This window comes from Lagopus leucura, unplaced genomic scaffold (genome assembly GCF_019238085.1).
Source record: "Lagopus leucura isolate 7727_CA_CO unplaced genomic scaffold, USGS_WTPT01 Super-Scaffold_100009, whole genome shotgun sequence".
Classification (NCBI taxonomy): Eukaryota; Metazoa; Chordata; class Aves; order Galliformes; family Phasianidae; genus Lagopus; species Lagopus leucura.
Window position 1 is genome coordinate 19,761,683 of NW_024962266.1, and position 10,234 is coordinate 19,771,916.

Sequence of the window (10,234 nt, forward strand, 5' to 3'; positions counted from 1 at the left end):
TACAAGTGTGCTCTGCCAGACTTCCAGGCTGAGCTGGCTAAATTTACAGCTATGACTACCCACTGAATGTAACTTGGATCACGGCTTAGCTCTTTATGCAGCCTCCTCATCAAATTCTAGAGCATTTGGATTTCAATGTATCACTTACCACGCTTCTATTTTGCGAGTAAGGAAACAAAAGCAGAAGAACCACGAGGATCACAGCTAAGATCAGAACCTGACCACTCCCAGGTCCGCTCTCATACTGCATCTCCAAAACCTGTGTGCCACTGCTTCACTGGAAAATACAGCCAGGAACACCTTGCACAAAAATCAACATCATTGATATACACAGCGCCGTTTGCTCACCCAGACATGTAGCCCTGCAATGATCAGAGCAACAGCCACATCAGTAAGCAAAAAGGTGAAACACAGGTAGGGGCATCAGCTAATAAAGGCTCTTTTCTGTAAAGCTGCCCAATTCCAGCAGGCAAATTCAGCCTTTTCAGTGACACCGATTCCTATGCAGTAAGAGCATTATTTATTTGTCAAACTCATTTGTTTGTGAGGACGTGAGGGCCTGACAGCCCTTACAGCACACAAGATATGATGCAGACAGGCACAGAACAGAGCAGACAGAAGAAACAACGCTGAAGAACATCTCCACCTTAAAGGTGCAACAAAATATATAGCGGATCTGCATTGGCCCAGGCCATTACTTTCTCTGGCAAGGACTTGGGGACAAAGCTCCTTAAAACAGTAGTAATCATATTCCACTCATGCTCCTTTTTACTGCCAGCTGTAAACTAGCTCCACATGCATCATGGTTTTGCATCAAAATGTGCACGGACCAAGCCCATATCCAAAGGGACAAGGTAGATCCAATTTACAGCCTTGACAGATCTGTGCACCCGAGGCTGAGCGTGCAGGAAATAGCCTTACATCTCACTTGGAGAGCGGTTACAACCGCCAGCAGAGCGGGATGCAGAGCCACAACAGCCTCCCACAAAGACCCAGAATACAAGGAGAGAATGTGCAGTCCTTTTTGTCATGAAACAGGAGGGATGGGTGGCACTTGAGATGCCTACATCTGATCCCAACTCGCAGCCCTCCTTTGGTAGATAAGCTCAAAGGAAGCCACAGCTGCACTGGGAAGCAAACCCATTGCACCAAACCATCTCAGTAAAGAGATGCCACACTGATTTAGTATGTTTGAAGCAAAGCAAATCAAAGTAAATCTCAGACCTGATGCACGAATTAGCAGTAGCATTAGTATTAGTATCAGTACGAGTAGTATTACTTTTTGGTACAGAGGAGGGTACAAAGTCTGAGTTCAGCCTGGACACTAAGAAATTCTGTCCATTACCAGCCCGATATTTTATCTCTTCTTTTTTGGCATGTTTTTCCCATTTAAGCAGAAAACCTAGGCCCACACTGCTGATAATTGAACATATATTTAACTAACTTACTCTACTCTATGACGGAAGAACTGGCTGCAGAAATACATCCAAACCTCACCCAGATCTCTGCGTATCTCAGGAGGCCAGACACTGGCAAACCTTTCTGAGCAGCTCTGTTCCTGTCTCATTACACTCCAGAGTGAACACCCAGGCAAGACAATTTCAGCACCACCACACAGCTCAAAACCATTGTTCTCTGTTTAGAAACACCATTACTCTGCGCACACACATCATCCAAATTGTGTTTTGCTTTTTTTTTTTTTTTTTTTTTTTTTAAATAAACCATTGGCTAATAATAGACCTTTTCCTTACAGAATCAAAGGTTGCTGAGAGCACTCTACTAATGCAGGTTCCCAGTCAGCAATTTTCAACCCCCCACCACTTCAGGCAGACAACAAGCATACATGACTAAGTAGCGTCTGTGATAACACGTGTTATCACTTCCATGGTGAAAATCAGGCTCCTTCATTTCATTTCCATCACAGCGACCTGGCACTGCTGCTTGAGAAAGCAGGAGCTCTGGGGGAGCAGCAGTAGAAAGAAGGTGGGAGAAAACAAGGAAAGTGAGCTATTCAGAACTGCATCTTTTCTTTCCATCTCTCAGAATGGCAGTATCAGCTTACAAGCACAGAATTAACAGCGTCAACTATTTACCTGAGGATGAATCTGTGGTTTATCACATGTGGCCTCAAAATCCAGCACTAAGAAGTAGTGATATCTCTGTGGAGGGAAGGATGACATTGCTGCCATGGAAGCTCCAAAGCCGTGGGACGCCAGTTTCCTGCTTATGATGGAGCCGTACCCTTTGAGAAGAGCAGCAGGGAGGAGCAGGCACACAGCTTGTCTCGCCCTTGGAAGAAAGTGTTGGGGAAACTTTGCTGCTCCAGTATGGAGGAGTGCTATCATTGAACATCCAGAGGCATCTGAAACTGAAGAGAGATTCGTGTTACTCACGCGCTCACATCTCAGCGCTGTCAGCACCGCTCCATCGCACTCTGCCAGGGGTTTTCCTTGTGCTTCCCCGTGTGGCTTCCAGCACTGCCAACTAGAAGCAGCACAGCAGCCTGCACTAAGCACTATGGATGGAGCTCAAGGTAGCCCGAACCACATACACCTCGAGATCAACCCTCTGCAAACAGCTCTAAATGAGAAGTCACAGACAAAACAACAGCCGTGGCTCCAGGCACCACATCACACAAACCTGCTGAGCCTTATCACAGCACAACGCAAACTATTAATGCTTGAGAAGCTCAATCCAAAACCCACTGAAATATCCAAGGAGGCTTTTGCCTTTTTGTATACAACACAACTTCTAATACACAGCAGGAACTGAAGGCAGCAAGCACACCTCAGCACCATGACCCCTCAAAGCAGCCTATCAGTCACACCGAGACCTCCCTGCTCCTACAGATCCAGGACAGAGGAACTGACCGTGACAATGCCACCAGTCCACCCCGCTAAGCCAGCACACGGGCACCCCTCCAGCTCTGCTGGCTGACGGCAGCCACATCATCCCCCACACACAGCACAGCCTCTGTGGGGTCGAGGACACGGGGCACTGGCTCTGGGCACAGCCTGAGGTCCCACCCAGCCACGTGTACTCAATGCACGGAACGGGAAATGGAGCTCGCAGCCTGCGCACAAATGCACTATTTGCACAAAAGACAGCATTTGCTCTTTCCCATCCGTTAGTCCATCAGGTAAATAATGCACGTGCCAAAACACACACTTAATGAGGTAAATAATACGCCTTGAATAGCAGCTAAATCTGTATTTACCTGCGAGACCAGAGAAACTCGGAAGGACCAGATTAGGAGATAATTGCAGCTGAGCAGGTTGTGTGCTTCGGGTAAACATGCGCTCTGCAACCTCCCCTTACAGGGCCGGGGCCAGAGCAGCACCAGGCACAGCACAGCTGGGAAGCAGAGGTGCTGCGGGGCTCCCAGCACTGCCCACACTGCAAGCCCACAGTGTGAGCACTGCCACGCTTCAGATCTTCCACATTCTGGGGGGCTGCTCGCTGTGTTAGTGGTGTGCCAAGCAGCAGGTACTCAGAAAACTGAAAACTCAAGTTACAAAAGCATAATAGTTTCCCCACAAGACCAACGTTGTATTTATCCCAAAGGGGCTCAAGCCCGACCTATTGCTTTTCCATCTACAGCTTTTACCGTCATTAATAAATGCATTAATGCACAATAGCAGTTAGTCACATTCACTTCTAACCGCCTCAAATAAGAGATACTTAAGGTGTACGTGCTTGAAATTTTCAGGCCTTCAGCTATGAATCTGAAGGTCCATCACTGCAATGTAACATCTCAGAATACAGCAGCGTGTAAGTTAGTCATGGCAAAACCCGGCCTGTAGCCTGCTGCATAAAGCAAAACATACAGTTGGGATGGGGGAGGCAGGCAGGCTCCAACCCCTATATCAAGCACAGGCAATAAAGCACACCACGCTGTCCACCTACACAGCAAAATCAGCACTTCCCTCATGCATCTTCACCAGCATGGGCAGGGCATCGAACACGTGCAGTGTGAATCTTCAGGCCAGCCTGCAATGCACGGGCACTGTCAAACAGCTGACATGGAGAGCCAACCAACACCTTCCCAGGCACTCCGTGCCCATCTGAGAGGGAGCTGAGCACTGAGCAAGGTGTGCAGGTGGAGCATTCCGTGCCGACTGCCCTACGCAGACAGCATATGAACAGGAGCAACCCTGCTGCACAGCCTGCACTCAGAGCCAAATGAAGTTTTAACTGCCTGTTTACCCAGCCATGCTCCTGGTGCCCTGGGAAGACCTTACATCATCTTCTCTGGGAAGGTCAGAGTGCCTCCGAGCACAAGATAGCTGTTGAGCAAACATGCTTTATTAGAAGTCATGTAAAGCATTTATAACTGCTGTGACGATGCGAGGCACGAGTAATTATCCCTTATTTCTCCCCCCTCTAAACAGGCAACAACCCAAGCAGTGCAGCTTCAGAAACCAGAAACCCTGCTCTGCGCACATAAATCCAGGTTGCATGATCCCATTTCCACACCTAAGCAAAAAAGCACGCCTATACTTCTCATGCACAGAGGGTGAGATTATCATCTCAGATAGTGCAAACTGCCACATCTGGCATCCAATCCTACTGGGTTACTATTTCATATCACACAGCTCCAATTCCTTGCAGATATGTATGAAATATAAGGGGACTGTGAGCTGCAGCTGGACTGCAGGAATTGTTTTGACAGATTGTACACAGCCCTAGGAAAACGTGACAGCACGTTACAGTTGCAACACCCAATAACACAGGAAAGGGCCGTGTCTGGTGGGTTTCAGCTGAAGATAACGTTAGCATTAGGTGCTGTGTAACACCTATCCACCAACGGTGAGATAGCAATGAACCTCAAGCCTGGGAACTTGAGCTCAACAGGCTCTCTGCAATGAACATTAATTTTTTCTTACAACTAAATCTAATTAAAATCCTGGCAGCAAAAGAAGACATCTCTCCTTGCTTCTAACCCCAAAATATCCCCCACCGTAGTTGGAGACAAAAGAGGGGAAAAGACAAACTGTGCTTGGGTTGCCCCACCAACCTTAAAGGATGTATTTTAGAAAGCCTCCACTTACATGCTAAATGTAAAATGATTTTACCACAGCATATATATATATATGTATATGTATACATATATAATACAAATTTAGAAAGAACTAGAGACCAATGCAAACAAAAATTGGAAAAATAAGAAAGAAAAGTAAGCAAGGAAGCTTTGGGAGTAATATGGGCCAGTTTATTTCCCGAGCAAAGCCTAGGCACAGGCAACTACAACTGCTGCTCTCTGGCAGACAGCTGAACTCAAGGCTAGAGCAACCAAAAGCAGTCCAAGATGCAAGTCAGACTCGTCTTTTATTGCTGACTTATGTTCATAAATATAAAGGATAAAAAGACACAGCTATAAAGATGTATTTTGTAGAATAACATTGCATACGTTTAGCAACTCCTGGAACAGAGTATGATAAAAAGAAAAAAAGCAGGACTTCCAATTTGGGAGCTGCTCAAATGTGTACTCAGAGGTCAACTGTGAGACCATATTTCAGCTGCATGAAGATGTAACTGAAGAACAATAGAGAGAACTTTATAAAAAACAACAGCATTAACCTAAGAGAAAATATTTCATTGGAGGGACTGGAGTCCAAAAAATGACACCACCTGGCTAGCCTGGGAGACAGGAAAGAAGGCTCAAGCACAAAACCAGCTCAGCTTATCCACTGCTGTCCAAACTCACAAAAAAATAAAATACAATACATACAGTAATACAAACAACAAAACACAAAGCTTTTACAACCATTTTAATTATGTAACACGATTGTAGACAGGTAAGTTCTCTTCCTTAACGTGTTAACCTCACAACATCATCCCTTGACCATCACTCCAGCATACTTTCATTACAGCGCTCCATTTCTGGCTGGGTTTGTCTGCAGCACTGCTGGACAACCAAACCCATGTTTCAGAAAACTCATAACGTCACTTTCCCAGAGCGCTCGGGATGCTCTGTGTTGTCCCAGCATTACCCATCAATAGCTACAACTTGGTATTAATCATCCTGCTTTGCAGAACTGTGCCCAGACTCTGCCCACTGTGCACACAGAGGTCCCTGTTCTCAAGAACTTACAGTCTAAACCTACATGTGATGCAGTGCAGGAGGATAACAGCAAAGAATGAGGGTTCCAGGGCAAACTACTCATCTGAGAGAGATGCACACCTCAGTGGTTGAATTAAAACCAACCTGCTCATCGCATCACCCTGCCTGAGCATTACAGGAGAAGCAAGTGAACACAGAAGGGCTGATAACGAGATGGAGGGCACTTCTGGATTAAGAAAGTTCTCTGCCATTCCTTCAGCTCGCTCTTCCTGCTGCATTCCTCAGCTGCCATGGCAAAGGCCTGAGTCACGTCAAAGCACCAGAATCTCTCAGAGTGAGAGATGCAATGGTTTGGGTGATTTGAGGCAAAGGGAAGTCCTTCCTAAGGACACCACAGCCTATGAGGCTGGAAAACCAACCCACCTTGGCAGGTGGGGTGACACGGGGATACCCGCACCACGCAGACCACCCAGAAGTGCTCCCAAAGACACACAGTACAATTCCACTTTGATTTTATTAGGCCACCTCTGCCAGGCAACCCACTTTCGTCACCTCCTCGACTGGTCTCTTAAGACAGGTTTTGCTGGGTATTTTTAAACCTTCTCCAAGAGTAAGCGAGGATCGACAACAAGAGCTAAGCTGAAGTTGGAAGAAGCTCTGCTAGGTAAAGGACTGGTCACTTACAATAAACGCAGAAGAGAAAAACGACAAATATTAAAACAAGCAGCAACAGCAGAGATGCATACAACAAAAGATTGGCAAGTCGCAGCAGAAGAGCAGATTCAGCATCAAGGAGCAGAGTTAAGAGATCCAGAACCCTCAAGCCCAGTCTTCCATCTCAGCGTAGGAGCCATAAGAAAATACCCTGGGGTGAACCTAGACACAGCAGGGTTAACCAGCCCAATAGCTCTCAGAGGCCAGAAGGAGGCAGGCCCATATTCCCTCTCACTCTTATTCTCCTGCTGATCATCTGACACCAGCCTCGAGCTAGTCAGGCCTCGCTGCGAGCAGATTCAACCACAGGAACCCATAAAATGGCTAATGCAGCCAGAATAAAACACAATTAAAACAAGATAGTTTCCTGCCGGCTTAGTGAGACGAAACAGCCTGGGGATGGGCTGGAAGAGTGCCAAAGCTCTGAGGAGGGGATGCGCCCACACTGGCAGAGGCAGGAGGGAGATGAGCCAGTGGAGCTGCTCAGCCACACACCTGACCACGTGCTGCCTACAGCTGGGATGGCGTGGCAGGGCACACAAAGTGGAGAAGGCATCTTGGCTCTGGTAGCATAAACACATAAAACGCAGAAGTCGGAAAGCCCACTGGGTCATCCTGTCTGAACCTCATGTAACGCAAGTCATAAAGTTCCCACTTCGTTACTTCTGAATTGAGCCCAAAGGCTCGAGCATCCTTCAGAAAAAAGTTTCTGGCCTTGAATGGCAGAATCCAACACAGAGGCTCCCCACTATCTTCAGACTGCTCATTCCAATGGTCAATCAGTTCACTGTATAAAACAACAATTTTAGTTTTCATCCAAACTTTTCCAGCCCTGGATTTTGGAAAGAGTTCTGAAATTTATGGCATTTCAGTGCTCCCAGTGCCAAAAGTAAGACTTGTAGCTATGCCTGCAGTCAGTAAAAACTACTACTGCTTACTGGCCTAATTTTGAGGAAAGGAGAAACACCAGGCTGGCCTTTGTTTAATGGAATCTAGCACGCACAATTACTTGATTTTCATACACGAGTACCTCAGTTGCTCAAACCACTTAAACAGCTGCACACCTTTCTTAGCTGAGAAAAAAATGAATGTGAAAGTTAATATTTAAGAGTGCCAAACAAATCTCAGCCCAGATGCAGGGAGCCAACGCTGACATCGCTTGGTATACGCTCACAGCTGATCTTCATAAATGAACTCTAGAAGCGTTTTTATTATTATTTTTAATAATGACAGAAATCTGCAACTCTGCCCAAGGTCTGCCCTGTTGGATGGGCAAATCACAGAATCACACAGAATCACAGAATGGCCCAAGTTGGAAGGGACCTCAAGGATCATGAATCTCCAACCCTCCTGCCATGCAAGGTAGCAGCTACAAGAGGCTTTCCAAACAGCCCAGTCTCAGCGACCCCAGAAAACCAGCCAGGGAAGTTGTTAGGAAGATAAAAATTAAAAAAGAAAGCACAACCACAACAAATACAACCAAAGTTATTAATTCAAAAGAAAAAAAGCTATTTGGGAGTGAGGTGTCATTACTTGTGCAATGTGTCTGGAAAAAGCACAACCATTCAGCTGGCACTCAATCAGCATAGGTAGCACTCTTAGGGGAAAGTTGCCAAATGGGATCTGGCAGCAGCACTGCTGCTCTAGCACACGCTTCGTATGCAACAGCTTGTCCTCTTCTCCCCCCATTTTCCTGCTTGCTGTTGCACCACGCTATCAGTCTATTACACTTAGAGTAAAACACCAGCAGTCACTAGGATGAACGTTTCCAGCCACAACATGTGCTTCAGATCCAGAGACAGGTGAAAGCCACACAGCCGCTACGTGGTCTCCCATGTTCTCCCACGAGCACAGCCACCACAGCCAGCCCTACACCTGAGCACCGCCTGCAGCCTCCCTGCCCTTTACTGGGAGGAGACCAATGGGTCAAATACAGCAGCAAAATCTTCATGCATTTCTGTATCTTCCAGAACTCTACTTCCAAAATTTAAGGGGAAAAAAAAACTAAAACAAAGGGATCCATTTGCAGAGCGGAAACTTAAGGTCACATAAAATCACTTCAGTGTGTACACAACCCAAGGACTTCTTTATTTAGCATCAGACACATCGGCATGTTGGGCTTTTCGCTTTTATTTTTTTAAGGCTTTAATGGGTTTCTTCTGGATTTTGGTAATACTCAAATCTGTTTGGCTACATATTCTTTTTTTTTTTTCCCCTTTGGAAAACAACAAACATGCTGTTCACATAGAGCAACTCGAAATTTGAAAGAAACAAGAAGCATAGAAGGGCCACGCTTTGAAACAAGACAGGAATTGAGTCCACGCAGTAAATTAACATCAACATTCAGCAACAAAAAACAGAACTCAGTACTTCAAAGAGAAACAAAAATATCTGACATCCAACTTCCCAAGCCCACACAATGAAGAGTAACCAACTAGATCTCTAAGGCATTATTTATTTTAAGAACAGTTCATTCTAGGAATAATAACTCATATGCCAACTTTATACTAAAGCAATGAGATGCCACAAGGCCACAAAGAGCAATTCAATGATAAAGTAAAGTCAAGTTACCATTCAAAGTTATACCTATAAACAATTGCCTGGCAGCACCCAGTGGGCCATGGCCTGCTCTGAGCCCTGCACACCTCTCCCAAGGCACAGGACAAGCACTAACCAAGCGGAGAGCCCCCTGCGCTGCAGCTGGAAGAACACTTAAGAGTTCAGGCCAAGCAGCAGCTATCCATTCATCCATCCACCCACTGTCAGGACCAAAGCTCAATAAGAAAGTGGAGCAAATGCAGAAGAGGTAAAATAAGTGCCAGACTTCAGCAAGTAGGCCAGCAACGACCACATAAATCCACAAGACACAGACTTGCAAACGGCATAACACGAGGAAAAAGGGACATCATCATTTCACGTGCCTCACTTTAGAAAAAACACCTGTAATGGGGCAGCAGCAAAGAAAGAACGGGAGAAAAAAATCCTACTGCCAGCAAGGGACGAAGCAAACATCCCCGGCAGCCCCTCCAAGTTCACTTCAGAGGCTCCGGGTCCGAAAGACGGCCGCTTCTATCCCACCAGAAGAACCCCCACCGCCCTACCCGCCCACCCCCACATCCCACCCGGGCTCGCCCTGCAGCGCACGCCGCTTCCCCTCCCGAGGCTCCGGCAGCGGCCGCTCCCACCCGGTCCGGGAGCGCTCGAAGAGCAGCGAGGAGCGGAGCCGGAGCCCGGCCTCGAGCGGCCGACGCTCCGCCACGCCGCCCCACGCTGGCCCCGCGGCCTCCCCGGCCCCGCCGCTTCGCCTCCCCGGCCCCGAGCCGCGCTCCCCGCCCTGCTCCCGGCCGCGGTACCGCCTCATCCCCCCCGCAGGCCTCGCCGCCGTCGCCGCGTAGGACCGGGCCGCGGCTTCCCCGGCAGCCGGGCCTCCACCCCCCGCCCCGGGCCAGGGCGGCC

At 47.5% G+C, this 10,234-nt stretch overlaps 1 protein-coding gene across 2 annotated transcripts in view; it reads right to left on the reverse strand.

The window, feature by feature from the left end:
• The window catches only part of ERI3 (ERI1 exoribonuclease family member 3), a 97,618-nt gene extending 87,462 nt beyond the window's left edge, over positions 1 to 10,156 (reverse strand). The window contains exons 1-2 of one of the 2 annotated variants that reach the window (XM_042873231.1): positions 10,132 to 10,156; positions 2,094 to 2,368 (exon numbers count right to left, since the gene is read on the reverse strand). In XM_042873231.1, coding sequence (XP_042729165.1) covers positions 2,094 to 2,345 — 252 coding nt within the window. In that variant the 5' untranslated portion in view covers positions 2,346 to 2,368; positions 10,132 to 10,156. Of the gene's footprint in view, positions 1 to 2,093; positions 2,369 to 4,206; positions 5,116 to 10,131 lie in introns of those variants that run through there. The other variant, XM_042873232.1, reaches the window with a different exon arrangement.
• Between the last annotated feature and the right edge of the window lie 78 nt (positions 10,157 to 10,234).